The 18,471-nt window shown below is 41.7% G+C and overlaps 1 protein-coding gene across 7 annotated transcripts in view; it reads right to left on the bottom strand.

Moving 5' to 3' along the window:
• Positions 1–18,471, bottom strand: part of LOC141174067 (mucin-2-like) — a 117,782-nt gene that overhangs the window by 26,153 nt on the left and 73,158 nt on the right. For all 7 annotated transcript variants that reach the window (XM_073658702.1, XM_073658705.1, XM_073658707.1 and 4 more), the window contains 4 exons: positions 17,288–17,647; positions 16,260–16,325; positions 8,449–11,745; positions 1,239–1,675 (listed from right to left, as the gene is read on the bottom strand). In XM_073658702.1, coding sequence (XP_073514803.1) covers positions 1,239–1,675; positions 8,449–11,745; positions 16,260–16,325; positions 17,288–17,647 — 4,160 coding nt within the window. The remainder of the gene's footprint in view (positions 1–1,238; positions 1,676–8,448; positions 11,746–16,259; positions 16,326–17,287; positions 17,648–18,471) is intronic.

Genomic DNA, 18,471 nt, shown 5'->3' with positions numbered 1-18,471 from the left:
TGCAAGAAAAATGCAGCTAAGTGAAGAAAAATGAGTGGCCATCATTACTTTAAGAAATGAAGGTCAGTCAGTCCGAAAAATTGGGCAAACTTTGAAAGTGTCCCCAAGTGCAGGTGCAAAAACCATCAAGCGCTCCAAAAAACTGGCTCACATGAGGACCGCCCCAGGAAAGGAAGACCAAGAGTCACCTCTGCTTCTGAGGATAAGTTTATCCAAGTCACCAGCCTCAGAAATCACAGGTTAACAGCAGCTCAGATTAGAGACTAGGTCAATGCCACACAGAGTTCTAGCAGCAGACACATCTCTTCAACAACTGTTAAGAGGAGACTTTGTGCAGCAGGCCTTCATGGTAAAATAGCTGCTAGGAAATCACTGCTAAGGAAAGGCAACAAGCAGAAGAGACTTGTTTGGGCTAAAGAACACAAGGAATGAACATCAGACCAGTGGAAATCTGTGCTTTGGTCTGATGAGTCCAAATTTGAGATCTTTGGTTCCAACAACCGTGTCTTTGTGCGACGCAGAAAAGGTGAACGGATGGACTCTACATGCCTGGTTCCCACCGTGAAGCATGGAGGAGGAGGTGTGATGGTGTGGGGGTGCTTTGCTGGTGACACTGTTGGGGATTTATTCAAAATTGAAGGCATACTGAACCAGCATGGCTACCACAGCATCTTGCAGCGGCATGCTATTCCATCCGGTTTGCGTTTAGTTGGACCATCATTTATTTTTCAACAGGACAATGACCCCAAACACACCTCCAGGCTGTGTAAGGGCTATTTGACTAAGAAGGAGAGTGATGGGGTGCTACGCTAGATGACCTGGCCTCCACAGTCACCAGACCTGAACCCAATCGAGATGGTTTGGGGTGAGCTGGACCGCAGAGTGAAGGCTAAAGGGCAAACAAACTGCTAAGCATCTCTGGGAACTCCTTCAAGATTGTTGGAAGACCATTTCCGGTGACTACCTCTTGAAGCTCATCAAGAGAATGCCAAGAGTGTGCAAAGCAGTCATCAAAGCAAAAGGTGGCTACTTTGAAGAACCTAGAATATAAGACATATTTTCAGTTGTTTCACACTTTTTTGTTAAGTATATAATTCCACATGTGTTAATTCATAGTTTTGATGCCTTCAGTGTGAATGTACAATTTTCATAGTCATGAAAATACAGAAAAATCTTTAAATGAGAAGGTGTGTCCAAACTTTTGGTCTGTACTGTACATACATATGAAGGTCACTCACCTCACGATGTGGTTCAAATGGACAGCCAGGTTTTTTGCTTGTGGAAACAACCATAGATGTAGTTGTGGACTTTGTTGTTGTTGTTGTAGAGGTTGTGGTTGGTGTAGTGGTAGTCTCTTTTGGTGTGGTTATGGTAGATGTTGTGGTTACTGGTGTTGTTGTTACCTCTGGTGTGGGAGTACTTTCTGTTGTTGTGCTGGTGGTTGTTGTGGTGGTGGAAATTGTTGTTGATGTGCTTCCTTGTGTAGGACTTTCTGAAGTGTGTGTTGTAGGTGGAGTGGTGGTTGTTTCAGTAGTAATTTCTGGAGTAGATGTTGAAGAAATCTGGGTTGTGGATGAGTAGCAATTCCAGTGATTAACATGTATAATGCATTCCATGGTGCAAATAACTTCATAGCACCAAGTATCATTTGCAACACCAGAAGTTACAATGTCACCTGTAGTAGAAAAATATAACAAACATATTATAGCCAATAGGTAACTTCTAGATGTTTACAAAAAAATGGACTTTTCGCGGATCACTGTTAATGGGTTTCCTGCTTTAGCCTTTTCTGAACCTTGAGTTTATTCAATCAAACTGGAGGCAGTTTAAAACTATTGATCAAATATGTCCCCTGATCCTTAAGGGGTTAAACATTCCCCTTCTGTGTGCTCAGCTACGGTTCATCCAGAGATATTAGAGGAAGGGCCCAAAGTTTCCATGGAGGTTGTAGCATCGGCGTCTCTGCCCCGTACTAGGCTGAGACGCCGTCCCTCTCACCTCCCCGCTCCTGGCGCGGCGTCCTCCAGCGCTTCTCTCCCTGCTGCTTCCGGCACGCGCTCCTTCCCCGGCAGTGTGCTTAGGGCGCGCGCGCGCTCCCCCTCTCTTAAAGGGACCGCGCGCGCCGTCCTAAGGAGTCCCCGGCCAATTGCCGGAGGACCTCCCATATATAAGGCACCTCCTCCAAAATGGAGGTCCCCGAGCAATGTTGTTGCACTGTTCACTACTCTGCTTCAGCCCTCAGGTCCCGTTTCCAGTTACCTGCCAGTTTCCTGCCAGTTTGCTGTCTGATTCCTGCCTGTTATCCGCTTACCTGCTTGCTAGCCTGAGGTCCGACGGTCTGCCTTCCGACACCTGTCAGTCTGTCTATGATCCAGCTTGCCCGCTCACCTGGGAGCGCTCACCTGCTACCTGCCTGCTAGCCTACCTGGAGGCTCCTCGGTCACGTGCTGTGACCACCTGCCAGTCCAGAGTCTCTTGCCCGCTCACCTGGGAGCGCTCATCTGCTACCTGCCTGTTAGCCTACCTGGAGGCTCCGCCGTCACGTGCTGTGACCACCTGCCAGTCCAGAGACTCTTGCCCGCTCACCTTGGAGCGCTCATCTGCTACCTGCCTGTTAGCCTACCTGGAGGCTCCGCCGTCACATGCTGTGGCCACCTGCTTATCCAGAGACTCTCGCCTGCTCACCTGGGAGCACACATCTGCCATCTGCCTGCTAGCCTACCTGGAGGCTCAGCCGTCACAGGTCGTACCTACCCTTTACCCAGAGACTGTCCCGGTCACTTGCCATGACCTCCTGCCCGTTCACCCAGAGACTGCCCCGGTCACTTGCTGTGACCTCCTGCCCGTTTACCCAGAGACTGTCCCGGTCACTTGCCGTGACCTCCTGCCCGTTTACCCAGAGACTGTCCCGGTCACTAGCCGTGACTACCTGCCCGCCTTCCCTGGGAGCCACCCGCTTCCTTACAAGGACTGCCCCCTTGTATAGTTGCTCAGAGGTTCCACCTCCCAGACCCGTTACAGGGGTAATGAAAAGTTTGTCCCAAAGATTAAGTGAAGCAGGTGTGAAAATCAGTTCTTCGGCACAGGCAATATAGGGATTGATAATCGTGCAATTTGAGATGAAGTTCACATAGGTGTTTTTTAGATTGATGCATAGTCTGGTTTGAAATTTCAATTACCTTATAGTCTTTGGCTTAGGGCATATCGCTTGAATGGGAGTGCACGGAAGCTGTGTGGCTACTTGGATAGCAAAGATAACTTTACTTCTAACTGGGAATTCCCTACATAAATAAAGTACTTGTATAAAGTCCAATAGCAACGTCTCTGTATGAATCTTGATGAAATCAAAGGCATATGAAGGTATAAAAGTTGGTTGACTACTATTACAGTTCTTAGAGCAGCTATCACTTTCATAGTGGATGAAGTGGCAAATTCAACTAGTTACACTGCAATATGGGATATACATAGCTATGTAATGTATTTCAATTGACAGTACAATTGAAGGAGATCATTTTTAGCTTGGCATTTAGAAGTATACCTGAAATTAGGACCATCAATGAGCTGGAATCAATGTACTGTGCACTGCGGGGATTCGCCGATTTCTAAGCCAGGACCAAAGGGTATGCATATGTTATCCACACGTGGTTAAAATAGTTGGTACCCCTCGTTTAATGAAAGAAAAACTCACAATGGTCAAAGAAATAACTTGAAGCTGACAAACGTAATAATAAGTTAAAAATCTATGAAAATGAACAAATGAAAGTCAGTCATTGCTTTTCAACCCTGCTTCCACAGAATTTAAAAAAAAATTAAACTCATGAAATAGGCCTGGGCAGAAATGATGGTACTCTTAACTTAATATTTTGTTGAACAACCTTTTGAGGCAATCACTGCAATCAAACGATTCCTGTAACTGTCAATGAGACTTCTGCACATCTCGACTGGTATTTTGGCCACTCCTCATGAGCAAACTGCTCCAGTTGTCTCGTGTTTGCAGGTTGCCTTTTCCAGACGGCATGTTTCAGCTCTTTCCAAAGATGCTCAATAGGATTTTGGTCAGGGCTCATAGAAGGCCACTTCAGAATAGTCCAATGTTTTCCTCTTAGCCATTCTTGGGTGTTTTTAGCTGTGTGTTTTGGGTCATTATCCTGTTGCAAGACCCATGGCCTGTGACTGAGATCAAGCTTTCTGACACTGGGCTGCACATTTCTCTCTAGAATCCCTTTATAGTCTTGATATTTCATTGTACCCTGCACAGATTCAAGACACCCTGTGCCAGATGCAGCAAAGCATCCCCAGAACATAACAGAGCCTCCTCCATGTTTCACAGTAGGGACAGTGTTCTTTTCTTGATATTCTTCATTTTTCGGTCTGTGAACATAGAGCTGATGTGCCTTGCCAAAAACTTCCATTTTTGTCTCATCTGTCCATAGGACACTCTCCCAGAAATTTTATGGCTTGTCAACATGTCGTTTGGCAAATTCCAGTCTGGCTTTTTTATGATTCTTTTTCAACAATGGTGTTCTCCTTGGTCGTCTCCCATGAAGTTCACTTTGGAGCAAACAACGACGGATGGTGCGATCTGACACTGATGTTCCTTGAGCTTGAAGTTCACCTTTAATCTCTTTAGAAGTTATCCTGGGCTCTTTTGTTACATTCGTATTATCCGTCTCTTTGATTTGTCATCAATTTTCCTCCTGTGGCCACGTCCAGGGAGGTTGGCTACAGTCCCATGGATCTGAAATTTCTGAATAATATGTGCAACTGTAGTCACAGGGACATCAAGCTGCTTGGAGATGGGCTTATAACCTTTACCATGCTTGTCTATCATTTTCTTTCTAATCTCCTGAGACAACTCTTTCCTTTGCTTTCTCTGATCCATGTTGAGTGTGGTACACACCACGTCACCAAACAACACCATGAATATTTGTAGCCCTATATACAGGCCCACTGACTGATTACAAGATTGTAGACACCTGTGATTCTAATTAGTGGACACAACTTGATTTAACATGTCCCTTTTGTCACATTATTTTCAGGGGTACCGTCATTACTGTCCGGGCCTATTTCATGAGTTTATTTTTTTTTACATTTCTGTGGAAGCAGGGTTGAAAAGCAATGTCTGACTTTCATTTGTTCATTTTCATAGAATTTTAATTTATTATTACTTTTGTCAGATTCAAGTTATTTCTGTGACCATTGCGAGTTTTTCTTTCATTAAACGAGGGGTACCAACAATTTTGACCACGTGTGTACATACTCCCAGCCAGAGTTCATCCAACCATGCCCTCTAGTTCGCCATGCCCACTAGACGGCCACATCATTAGTTGGGGTGCAGCCTTGCTCAATGATGTGTATGGAGCGAGGCCGCGCCCACTGTACAGACCCTGGCCAGGAGAATGGACACATGCATACCCTCCGGTCCCGGCTCAGAAACCAGAGAATCTCCGCAGCACACAGAGCATGTGCTGGGGGGATTCATAAGTCTGTAGTCCCACAGAGTGACTGCAGACTTATGGATTTGGACCGAACAACCCTTTTCACCATTGTGTGCGGTTAATTCTATAATATACAGGTGCATCTCACTAAATTAGAATATCATCAAAAAGTTAATTTATTTCAGTTCTTCAATACAAATAGTGAAACTCATATATTATATAGAGTCATTACAAACAGAGTGATCTATTTCATGTGTTTATTTCTGTTAATGTTGATGATTATGGCTTACAGCCAATGAAAACACAAAAGTCATTATCTCAGTAAATTAGAATACTTTATATCAACAGATTGAAAAATTATTTTAAAATCCGAAATGTTGGCCTACTGAAATATATGTTCAGTAAATGCACTCAACACTTGGTCGGGGATCCTTTTGCATCAATTACTGCATCAATGCGGCGTGGCATGGAGGCGATCAGCCTGTGGCACTGCTGAGGTGTTATGGAACATGTTATGGAAGCCCAGGTTGCTTTGATAGCAGCCTTCAGCTCGTCTGCATTGTTGGGTCTGCTGTCTCTCATCTTCCTCTTGACAATACCCCATAGATTCTCTATGGGGTTAAGGTCAGGCGACCTTGCTGACCAATCAAGCACAGTGATACTGTTGTTTGTAAACCAGGTATTGGTACTTTTGACAGTGTGGACAGGGGCCAAGTCCTGCTGGAGAATGAAATTTCCATCTCCAAAAAGATTGTTGGCAGAGGGAAGCATGAAGTGCTGTAAAATTCCCTGATAGACAGCTGCGCTGACTTTGGTCTTGATAAAACACAGTGGACTTACACCAGCAGATGACATGGCTCCCCAAACCATCACTGATTGTGGAAACTTCACACTAGACCTCAAGCAGCTTGGATTGTGGCCTCTCCACTATTCCTCCACACTCTGGGACCTTGATTTCCAAATGAAAATTGGAACTCTGAGACCTTGTAGAGTGTGTCAATGCCTGACTTCTGGACATCTGTCAAGTCAGCAGTCATCTCCTTGATTGTGGAGCCTACTGAAGCAGACTAAGACTAAGGGACCCTTTTAAAAGCTTAGGAAGCCTTTGCAGGTGTTTTTTGATAATTATTTTAATTTAGTGAGATAATGACTGTTGTGCTTTCATTGGCTGTAGGCCATAATCATCAACATTAACAGAAATAAACACTTGAAATAGATCACTGTTTGTAATGACTCTATATAATATATGAGTTTCACTTTTTGTATTGAAGAACTGAAATAAATTAACTTTTTGACGATATTCTAATTTAGTGAGATGCACCTGTATGTATATAGTGGTTGTAACTCTGTTTTTTATTTTTCATAGAGAATCTAAAATCTTACGCTTTCCGTCACGAATCGTATACTTAAATGAAAAATGTCTCCCTGTGTGCAGCCTCCACTAGGGAGAGCTTCTTCCTGCAGTACCAGTATACAATAAACCTGAATTCAAAGAGTCCTGAATTTCAGCTGATGTTATTTGTGGGTTTTTCTTTGCATCCCCAACAATTTTCCTGGCAGTTGTGGCAAAATTTTTGTTGGTCTACCTGACTGTGGTTTGGTTTTTACAGAGCCCCTAATTTTCCATTTGTTAATCACAGCTTGAACGCTGCTGACTGCTATTATCAATTCCTTGGACATCTTTTTTAACTCATTCCTGTGTTATACAGTTCAACTAGCTTTTCCCGTAGATCCGTTGACAATTGTTTTGCTTTCCCCATGACTCTCAATCCAGAAACGTCAGTGGCTTAATGACAGATGCAAGAGTCTGTCTGGATCCCAGAAACTCACTCAGCTTTTATGCACACACACTGATTACAAGCAAACAGGTCACAGGTGAGGATGTTACCTTTAGTAGCCATTCAAACCTATTTGTGTCAAATTCTGTGCATGTTATCAGGCCAAAATCACCAGAGTATGTGAACTTTTGATCTGGGTCATTTGGATGTTTTTGGTTGTCATTAAGATTTCAAAAGAGAAAACACAGTAGTTTGACAATAAATGACTTCACCCAACCAATAACCATGAGTGGAGAAAAACATTTTTTGTTATCATTCATATTCTCTGAAACAAGGCCAAGAAAGCAAAAATTCTTCCGGGGTATGTAAACTTTTGAGCACAACTGAATGTCTCCTTTACTTAATGATGTATGATTACTGTTATACTATTTCTGTTTTAAAACCAATAAAACTTTAAATTTGAAAAAAAAAAAAAATTTAAACTGTACAATAAATGCCATAAAGAAAAAAAAACATCCAAGTGACAAAAATACCGCTTTTTACTAGCCATATCTTCCTCGAAAAAGGTGATAAAAAGCAATCAAATTTTTCACTGGATTTGTTTCTTTATTTCCAGTTTATCAGTACATTACGTGAAAGAGTAAATGGCATTATTCAAAAGTACAACTTTGTCCTGCAAAAATTGAACCCTAAGATGGCTACATCAATGTATAAATAAAAAGTTATGACTTATGGAAGAAGGGTTAAGGAAAAACAAAAGCAAAAAAAAAATTGGAAGGGGATAAAATGGTGTTTCCTGAACATAGAAAGTTCTAACAAATTTTCACATACATTGCAGAGGTGATAACTGTGAATGTCCAACTGCTGCCCCCACTCTATCACCAGAATGGGGAGTCCCATGATCAGTGTTTGAGTGGAGAGGCTATTGAGCATGCATGCAACCACTCCATTCACTGTCTATGGCACCAGAGGAGATAGTCAAAAACGGCATTCAGCTAGCTATCTTCAGCAGTCCCAGAGATATTAAATGGAGTAATGTCATTCATTCTTGATCACTGCTCCACTTCCATTTTGGTGATAGGTAGAGTCCTGCTGTTGGACCTCCTCTTCTTATTATTTTATCCTTGCAAGTCTTAATGATTAGTACATTTTAAATTAAAATCTTGCGAACACAGTTATTAGTATTGAATTGCTTTCAAATGCAAAATTTTACAGATCTGGGAACGACCTACCTGGTAGATATGATTTCTCGTCGTACAAACAGACACATACAGTGGAAGACTTGATGGTTGTTTCAGTGGAGGTGATGATTTCTGAAGTTGTTGTAACAGAACTGGTGGTTGTAGTAGGGGTGGTACTAGTGATGATTTCTGGTGTGGTTGTAGAGGTAGTAGTACTGATTTCAGGTGTGGTTGTAGAAGTATTAGTACTGATTTCAGGTGTAGGAGGAGGGGTCGTTGTAGTGGTGGTAGTAGTGCTGATTTCAGGTGTGGTAGTAGGTGTGGTTGTAGAGATAGTTGTACTGATTTCAGGTGTAGGAGTAGGGGTGGTTGTAGTGGTAGTAGTAGTGCTGATTTCAGGTGTAATAGTAGCTGTGGTTGTAGAAGTAGTAGTACTGATTTCAGGTGTAGGAGTAGGGGTGGTTGTAGTAGTAGTGCTGATTTCAGGTGTAATAGTAGGTGTGGTTGTAGAGGTAGTAGTACTGATTTCAGGTGTAGGAGTAGGGGTGGTTGTAGTGGTAGTGGTAGTGCTGATTTCAGGTGTTGTAGTAGGTGTGGTTGTAGAGGTAGTAGTACTGATTTCAGGTGTAGGAGTAGGGGTGGTTGTAGTAGTAGTAGTGCTGATTTCAGGTGTAATAGTAGCTGTGGTTGTAGAAGTAGTAGTACTGATTTCAGGTGTAGGAGTAGGGGTGGTTGTAGTAGTAGTGCTGATTTCAGGTGTAATAGTAGGTGTGGTTGTAGAGGTCGTAGTACTGATTTCAGGTGTAGGAGTAGGGGTGGTTGTAGTGGTAGTGGTAGTGCTGATTTCAGGTGTTGTAGTAGGTGTGGTTGTAGAGGTAGTAGTACTGATTTCAGGTGTAGGAGTAGGGGTGGTTGTAGAGGTAGTAGTAGTACTGATTTCAAGTGTAGGAGTAGGGGTGCTTGTAGTAGTAGTGCTGATTTCAGGTGTAATAGTAGGTGTTGTTGTAGAGGTAGTAGTACTGATTTCAGGTGTAGGAGTAGGGGTGGTTGTAGTGGTAGTAGTAGTGCTGATTTCAGGTGTAATAGTAGTAGGTGTGGTTGTAGAGGTAGTAGTACTGATTTCAGGTGTAGGAGTAGGGGTGGTTGTAGTGGTAGTAGTAGTGCTGACTTCAGGTGTGGTTGTAGAGGTAGTAGTACTGATTTCAGGTGTAGTAGTAGGGGTGGTTGTAGTGGTAGTAGTAGTACTGATTTCAGGTGTAGGAGTAGGGGTGCTTGAAGTAGTAGTGCTGATTTCAGGTGTAATAGTAGGTGTGGTTGTAGAGGTAGTAGTACTGATTTCAGGTGTAGGAGTAGGGGTGGTTGTAGTGGTAGTAGTGCTGATTTCAGGTGTGGTTGTAGAGGTAGTAGTACTAAATTCAGGTGTAGAAGTAGGGGTGGCTGTAGTGGTAGTAGTAGTGCTGATTTCAGGTGTAGTAGTAGTAGGTGTGGTTGTAGAGGTAGTAGTACTGATTTCAGGTGTAGGAGTAGGAGTGGTTGTAGTGGTAGTAGTAGTGCTGACTTCAGGTGTGGTTGTAGAGGTAGTAGTACTGATTTCAGGTGTAGTAGTAGGGGTGGTTGTAGTGGTAGTAGTAGTACTGATTTCAGATGTAGGAGTAGGGGTGCTTGAAGTAGTAGTGCTGATTTCAGGTGTAATAGTAGGTGTGGTTGTAGAGGTAGTAGTACTGATTTCAGGTGTAAGAGTAGGGGTGGTTGTAGTGGTAGTAGTGCTGATTTCAGGTGTGGTTGTAGAGGCAGTTGTACTGATTTCAGGTGTAGAAGTAGGGGTGGCTGTAGTGGTAGTAGTAGTGCTGATTTCAGGTGTAGTAGTAGGTGTGGTTGTAGAGGTAGTAGTACTGATTTCAGGTGTAGGAGTAGGGGTGGTTGTAGTGGTAGTAGTAGTGCTGACTTCAGGTGTGGTTGTAGAGGTAGTAGTACTGATTTCAGGTGTAGGAGTAGGGGTGGTTGTAGTAGTGTTGATTTCAGGTGTAGTAGTAGGTGTGGTTATATAGGTAGTAGTACTGATTTCAGGTGTAGGAGTAGGGGTGGTTGTAGTGGTAGTAGTAGTGCTGATTTCAGGTGTGGTTGTAGAAGTAGTAGTACTGATTTCAGGTGTAGGAGTAGGGGTCGTTGTAGTGGTGGTAGTAGTGCTGATTTCAGGTGTAATAGTAGGTGTGGTTGTAGAGGTAGTAGTACTGATTTCAGGTCTAGGAGTAGGGGTGGTTGTAGTAGTAGTAGTGCTGATTTCAGGTGTAATAGTAGGTGTGGTTGTAGGAGAAGTAGTACTGATTTCAGGTGTAGGAGTAGGGGTGGTTGTAGTAGTAGTAGTGCTGAATTCTGGTGCTGTAGTAGGTGTGGTTGTAGAGGTAGCAGTACTGATTTCAGGTGTTGGAGTAGGGGTGGTTGTAGTGGTAGTAGTGGTGCTGATTTCAGGTGTTGTAGTAGGTGTGGTTGTAGAGGTAGTAGTACTGATTTCAGGTGTAGGAGTAGGGGTGGTTGTAGTGGTAGAAGTAGTGCTGATTTCAGGTGTAGTAGTAGTAGGTGTGGTTGTAGAGAAAGTAGTACTGATTTCAGGTGTAGGAGTAGGGGTGGTTGTAGTGGTAGTAGTAGTGCTGATTTCAGGTGTGGTAGTAGGTGTGGTTGTAGAGATAGTTGTACTGATTTCAGGTGTAGGAGTAGGGGTGGTTGTAGTGGTAGTAGTAGTGCTGATTTCAGGTGTAATAGTAGGTATGGTTGTAGAGGTAGTAGTACTGATTTCAGGTGTAGGAGTAGGGGTGGTTGTAGTAGTAGTAGTGCTGATTTCAGGTGTAATAGTAGGTGTGGTTGTAGTAGTAGTAGTACTGATTTCAGGTGTAGGAGTAGGGGTGGTTGTAGTAGTAGTAGTGTTGATTTCAGGTGTTGTAGTAGGTGTGGTTGTAGAGGTAGTAGTACTGATTTCAGGTGTAGGAGTAGGGGTGGTTGTAGTGGTAGTAGAAGTGCTGATTTCAGGTGTGGTTGTAGAGGTAGTAGTACTGATTTTAGGTGTAGGAGTAGGGGTGGTTGTAGTGGTAGAAGTAGTGCTGATTTCAGTTGTTGTAGTAGTAGGTGTGGTTGTAGAGGTAGTAGTACTGATTACAAGTGCAGGAGTAGGGGTGGTTGTAGTGGTAGTGGTAGTGCTGATTTCAGGTGTTGTAGTAGGTGTGGTTGTAGTGGTAGTAGTACTGATTTCAGGTGTAGGAGTAGGGGTGGTTGTAGTGGTAGTAGTAGTGCTGATTTCAGGTGTTGTAGTAGGTGTGGTTGTAGTGATAGGAGTGCTAGTAGTTGTTTCTTTATCTAGCAAAATAAGAGAAAAAAAAACATTCTTTATTAATACATTATAATAAATTATATAAATACATTGATTGCAACAGCAAAAATTTTGCAGCTTCTTTGCTGTATATTGTATTTTATACAAAACATGTATTTTTGTGAAGATAAAATCTATACAGTATATGTTTGAAACTCTCATGACCCATCTGAATATCCAGTATTTTCGCCGAAGATAAGAGAAGAAAGAATAAATAATTTACTTGTTTAAAACCTAGACGTTACTTAAAAAATCCCTTTGGCCCACCTACAGTATTTTCCCTTAGACAAAGCCATATATGCAGATGTCAAGGTTTACAAATATACAGTTGCTGAGGTGGAAAGGTGCTCTTAAATGTTTGGCCATGCCAAGGGTGCACCGAACACCTACACTTGGTTTGACAGAATCCCTTTAAGGCTGCGTTCAGTTGGTCATACTGACACTCAGGTCAGTCATGTCCGCATATTGAGGATGTCACTTGCTCTGAGTGTAGCACCATGTGCTTATCCACTTAACAGACGAGTGCTCCAGATGACTGGTATTGACATGAATTCATCCACTGCAATTTTTTCACATGCATCATAGATCCTTGTGAAAAATCCTTGGTGAACAGAGTAAAAAAATATTGCAATGTTGACTACTACAGCTTTACAAAGAAGGTGGGGTGTGTGTGTGTGTGTGTGCTGTGAATACAGTAGTTTGGGACAGGGTTGCCAATCATGTGGGTTGCCATGTGACCGGTTCCCCTAGATACATAAAGGTCCTTGTTCGGATCTTTACTAGGAACCCTCCCCTTGAGAAAGCAATGTGTACAGCATGCAAAACGCGCGTCGGGGGTCTTGTAGGGACTCTTTCCCATCTGGTTTTCTTCATCTATCCCTGCACTTACCTGGGTAAGAGCTGCTCAGTTGTCACTGCTAATTTTTGGCCACTAGGCGATAGTATTATGTCGAGATTTCTACTAGTAGTCTGAGCCTCTTTGACTTGGTGATGTTTGTGACAGCATACTTCCCAAAGTGCTGTTCTCCCTTATACCTTTATTGGGGAACAATGGAGTATTTGCTGCTTTGTAAACACTTTGTGTTTGGAAAATGTGCAGGGTTTTTCTAAATGGGCCTCAGCATCTAACTTTAGTGCTGGGGACGCATTATTATGATATGGGTTTCGTGTATTTCACAGCCTTGCAAAGAATGCAGGAGTCCAATGCTTTTATTTGGGGAAAAATCCTTTCAAAAATTGTCCTGAATTAGAAAAAAAAGTGTCAGATTTTTTTCATGTGCTATCTATGGACAGCATCTGTATTCTGGTACTGCAAGTACCTGAACAATAGTAGCCCATGAACAAATATTATACCATGTTTTGAGAAAACAAAAAAAACCTTAATTTTTAAATTCAGACTACGCTTTCTCAAAATCCCATAAAATTCCTGCACATAGCCATTATAGGCCTATAGGGTAAAATTTTGTGATTAAATCTCTTGGTAGGTGAATTATAGATCAACAGAAGTAATTCATTTTAAGATACTCAAAAATGAAATGTTAAGGGGAGTCTATCACCACCAAAATCGATTTTCAACAAGTTATACCATGATACATGGACTTAGCCCTTATAAAAATCATACCAGCACTGTATATGTTATTAGTAAAGTGCGGGAGAAAAAAACTTAATTTGTTTGCAAATGAGGAGGCTTCGGCACAAACTTGGCGCGGCTAAGATTTCTGTACACCGTTACGCCCCCTCGTTTTCTAGGAGCGAGCACTGCCTAAATTCAGGTGGCATGTGAGTGCACATACGCTGATACTACCTGTTGTTCCGCACATGCATATAGTGGCCTGGCACATTTTTCTTCCCGGTTCCTATCTGCTTACACTGCACGTTATACAGTGGGTACGGAAAGTATTCAGACCCGTTTACATTTTTCACTCTTTGTTTCATTGCAAACATTTGGTAAATTCTAAAAAGTTCATTTTTTTTCTCATTAATGTACACTCTGCTCGCCATCTTGACTGAAAAAAAAACAGAAAAGTAGACATTTTTGCAAATTTATTAAAAAAGAAAAACTCACTGACTGACTTCAGACCCTTTGTTCAGTATTGAGTAGAAGCACCCTTTTGAGCTAGTACAGCCATGAGTCTTCTTGGGAATGATGCAACAAGTTTTCACACCTGCATTTGGGGATCCTCTGCCATTCTTCCTTGCAGATCCTCTCCAGTTCTGCCAGGTTGGATGGTGAGCGTTGGTGGACAGCCAATTTCAGGTCTCTCCAGAGATGCTCAATTGGGTTAAGGTCAGGGCTCTGGCTGGGCAAGTCAAGAATGGTCACAGAGTTGTTCTGAATCCACTCCTTTGTTATTTCAACTGTGTTCTTAGGGTCATTGTCTTGTTGGAAGGTGAACCTTCGGCCAAGTCTGAGGTCCAGAGCACTCTGCAAGAGGTTTTCATCCAGGATATCTCTGTACTTGGCCGCATTCATGTTTTCTTCAATTGCAACCAGTCGTCCTGTCCCTGCAGCTGAAAATCACCCCCATAGCATGATGCTGCCACCACCATATTTCACTGTTGGGATTGTATTGCACAGGTGATGAGCAGTGCCTGGTTTTCTCCACACATACCACTTAGAATTATCACCAAAAAGTTCTAGCTTTGTCTCATCAGATCAGAGAATCTTATTTCTCATAGTCTGGGAGTCCTTCATGTGCTTTTGAGCAAACTCTGTGCGGGCTTTCATATGTCTTGCACTGATGAGAGGCTTTAGTCGGGCCACTCTGCCATAAAGGCCTGACTGGTGGAGGGCTGCAGTGATAGTTGACTTTGTGGAACTTTCTCCCATCTCCCTACTGCATCTCTGGAGCTCAGTCACAGTGATCTTCAGTGATCTTGGGGTTCTTCTTTACCTCTCTCACCAAGGTTCTTCTCCCACGATTGCTCAGTTTGGCTGGACGGCCAGGTCTAGGAAGACTTCTGGTGGTCCCAAACTTCTTCCATTTAAGGATTATGGAGGCCACTGTGCTCTTAGGAACCTTGAGTAATGCAGAAATTGTTTTGTAACCTTGGCCAGATCTGTCTCTTGCCACAATTCTGTCTCTGAGCTCCTTGGGCAGTTCCTTTGAGCTCATGATTCTCATTTGGTCTGAAATGCACTGTGAGCTGTGAGGTCTTATATAGACAGGTGTGTGCCTTTCAAAATCATGTCCTATCAGTTTAATTAAACACAGCTGGACTCCAATGAAGGAGTAGAACCATCTCAAGGAGGATCACAAGGAAATGGACAGCATATTACTTAAATATGAGTGTCTGAGCAAAGGGTCTGAATACTTATGACCATGTGATATTTCAGTTTTACTTTTTTAATAAATTTGCATAAATTTCTACATTTCTGTTTTTTTGAGTCAAGATGGGTTGCAGAGTGTACTTTAATGAGAAACAAAATTAACTTTTTAGAATTTATTGAATGGCTGCAATGAAACAAAGAGTGAAAAATTTAAAGCGGTCTGAATACTTTCAGTACCCACTATACCTCCTTATTAGCGATGAGCGAGCATGCGCTTTACTCGAGATTTACGAGCATGCTCGGGTGTTTTCCAAGTTTCTTCAGCGTGCTCAGGTGTTATGTTTGAGTCACTCCGTGTGCATGATTTGCTACTGTTTGACAGCTTTAATACATGTGAGGAATGCTTGTTTCTTAGGCATTCCTCACATGTATTAAAGCTGTCAAACAGTCGCAAATCATGCACACGGAGTGACTCAAACATAACATTAGAGAACGCCGCAAATACTCGGCGAGCACCGAAGCATGCTCGCCGAAAGGGTTAACAGAACAAGCTCGTTCATCACTATTTCTTATGTATCAGTGTTGTGAACGGTGTCAGTAGAGGGGAACCAGTGAGGAGAACAGTGGCCACAGTTTGTGTGTGCGGCCAGGCACAGTGCCAGGGTCGGCTGACTATAGGCAGCACTTGCTATTGGAAGTAAGTCTGTCAATCAGAAGCCGTAGAAGCCCCCAATGTTCAAAACAAGGGGCTTAAAGGTGCACCCAATCCACCTTATTTGGAAAGTATAATGCTAGTATGATTTTTATAAGGGAGAAGTTCCCTATATCACGGTATAGCTTTTTTGAAATACATTTTGGGGGTGACAGACTCCCTTTAAATGAGTTGATGTATTACCAAAATATCCTTTGTACGAGATGGATAGATAGATTTGGCTTGAAAAAGGCTGTTCTCAGCTGAAACATTGCCACACCAGTTGGGCTAATAAAGCTCTATTTTCATCAATTTTTGGAGTTCTGGCTGCTTTTCTTCAAGACTGGATAGATAGATAGATAGATAGATAGATAGATAGATAGATAGATAGATAGATAGATAGATAGATAGATAGATAGATAGATAGATAGATAGTAGAGTAATACTTTGTTGCAATGGCTACAGAGTATGATGATGGTGCCAGCAATTGCAGATTGCTTAGGTAAGCTCATTCACTCTTAGCTCTTTGTTATAATTACCATGGGGGAAGTTGGTTACTGTGGATGAACTTGTAGGTGATGGGCTCTCGATATGAACAGTAACTGCTATAAGAAATTGAAAGAAATAGCAGAAGTATTGTTACATAAGACCTGTTTTAAGATTGCAAATACAGTACAGCTTATAGTACAACTCTCCATTCTGAAATTTTTTCTTTTCATTTTGGTCTACAGAGATTTTTGGTGCCCTCGATTTGGATGATCTTATAATGAAATTGTCCCTGTGGTTAAAGAGTTGGGTGGAATTTTCAGAAAGCACCAAGTGACTACTATTAGAAAGTATGAAAAAAAAATCATAGCAAAACCTCTGAAAACAAAAGGGCATTTTGCCTCAGCACCACTAAACAGCAGGGATCTGGATTGTCAGTCGGGTTAATGGCAGCCTGTTTACAGTGCCTGTTTATCGGAAAATGATAAGAGTGCTCATTTGTGACAATCATGCAGTGTAACTGCACAAAACAAACATTAGGAACGCTCTTACCCAATAATTGTGCAATGAAAATATACCTTTAGACAAGGAATTGTCGGGGTTGTACTTGTACTTTGAGTAGATGTTTTAGTAGTCTGGAAGTTTGCAGTGAAGCAGCAATCAGATAACAACAGCAGAGAACACTGTATACTTGTGGCAGGCACTGACATGAGTCTTGCCTCATCTTTGTTGTTACTGATGAGCTCAGTGGAGTTCTTTGGAAAAAAGTAGGGTTCTGGGGTCATAATATTTTGTAATCTTGGGTCTAATAATTTAGGGGTTCTGATAATTTAGGAGAGTCTGAGGTTTGATAATTTAGGGGTCTAATAATGAAAAAGGTTAGGGTTTAAGGGCTAAAGTATTTGCATTGTATGAATGCAATATAAAAATTTTCTATGTAATAAATTAGCAATAGATTTCTATTTGTTTGTAAACATAGTATTTCAGCCAAAAAGTCTTCCACTAACTTAATGAAATACCAACAATAAACCTATGCACTAAAACATAAAATAAATATTTACTATCCATAGTTTTCTCTTACTTGTTGGCCGAGATGACGTAGTAGTAGGAGTTGTTGTCACTGTAGTACTTGTAACCTTAGGGGTAGTTGTACTTTCAGTTGTGGTAGTAGTGGTGGGAGTTGTTAGCTCTGGAGTACTTGTTATCTCTGGAGTAGTTGTACTTTCAGTTGTTGTTGTTGTAGTTGTTGGTGTTGTGGTTACAGTTGTTGTTGTAGTCTCAGGAGTGGTTGGAGTTGTTAGCTCTGGAGTACTTGTTATCTCTGGAGTAGTTGTACTTTCAGTTGTTGTAGTGGTTGTAGTTGTAGTTGTCGGTGTTGTGGTTACAGATGTTGTGGTCTCTGTAGTGGAGCTCGGTGGCCCCTCTGGAGTAGTTGTCAACTCTAAAGTAGAAAAAAAAGTGTTTTTATTATACCAAAGTAGTGAAATATAGACAATATACATGTGTTTTTGCTTGTACCATAATATGATATATACCACATGGTGAACTTAAAAACAATAAAAAATAAAAGCATATGACTTTTGTAATTCAGAGATAAAAAATTGCGTGTCCTTAATGCTCAAACCAGGCTGCATTTTTAAAATGTATTCTGGCCATTGAAATAAGCCATAAAAATGTTGATGGTTTGGCTCCAAATTTGCTGCTTATCAGTTTTATGATGGAGTAGCAGACATAATATAGTGTTTATCCCTGAGTAGAAAAGCATTTATAACTGTCTCATGAGCACAACGTAGTAAATAGGAGCCTGTTATTGGAAAGCCGCTGGGAATAGTATCAGCTCTGCCAGTGACTGATCTCATGTATCTGGAGCTCATAAGGATACTACAAGGCCCCACATGTGCACATCAGTGAAAAAAAATAAAAAAATAAAAATAGAGTTAAAATGTGGGAAAGGAAAAAAAAAATGCTCAATCATTAAGGCTCTTTCAGATCTGTTTATTAAAGGGTTAAAACATGCCCTCAGCTACAATAGGATGGTGTAATTTTTAAGATTTTTGATTTTTTATTCTGCTGGATCAATGCTGTAGTATATGTACTCTGTTCTTTACAGATGAGAAGTCTTATTTTATTATTTAAAATGCTCACACATTCATAAAAATATTTTATGTCTCAATCAAATTACCTTTGCTAAATGGGATTTCCAGTTAAGAAAACTAATTTGTGCATGCTATATTATGGGGATCTGAGTTCTGTATTATAAGTGTT

This window comes from Phyllobates terribilis, unplaced genomic scaffold (assembly GCF_046119375.1).
Source record: "Phyllobates terribilis strain yellow unplaced genomic scaffold, ASM4611937v1 Scaffold_13__5_contigs__length_258822181, whole genome shotgun sequence".
NCBI lineage: Eukaryota > Metazoa > Chordata > Amphibia > Anura > Dendrobatidae > Phyllobates > Phyllobates terribilis.
The sequence above is the reverse complement of the archived record's forward strand: the minus strand, read 5'-3'. Positions and strand labels throughout refer to the sequence as shown.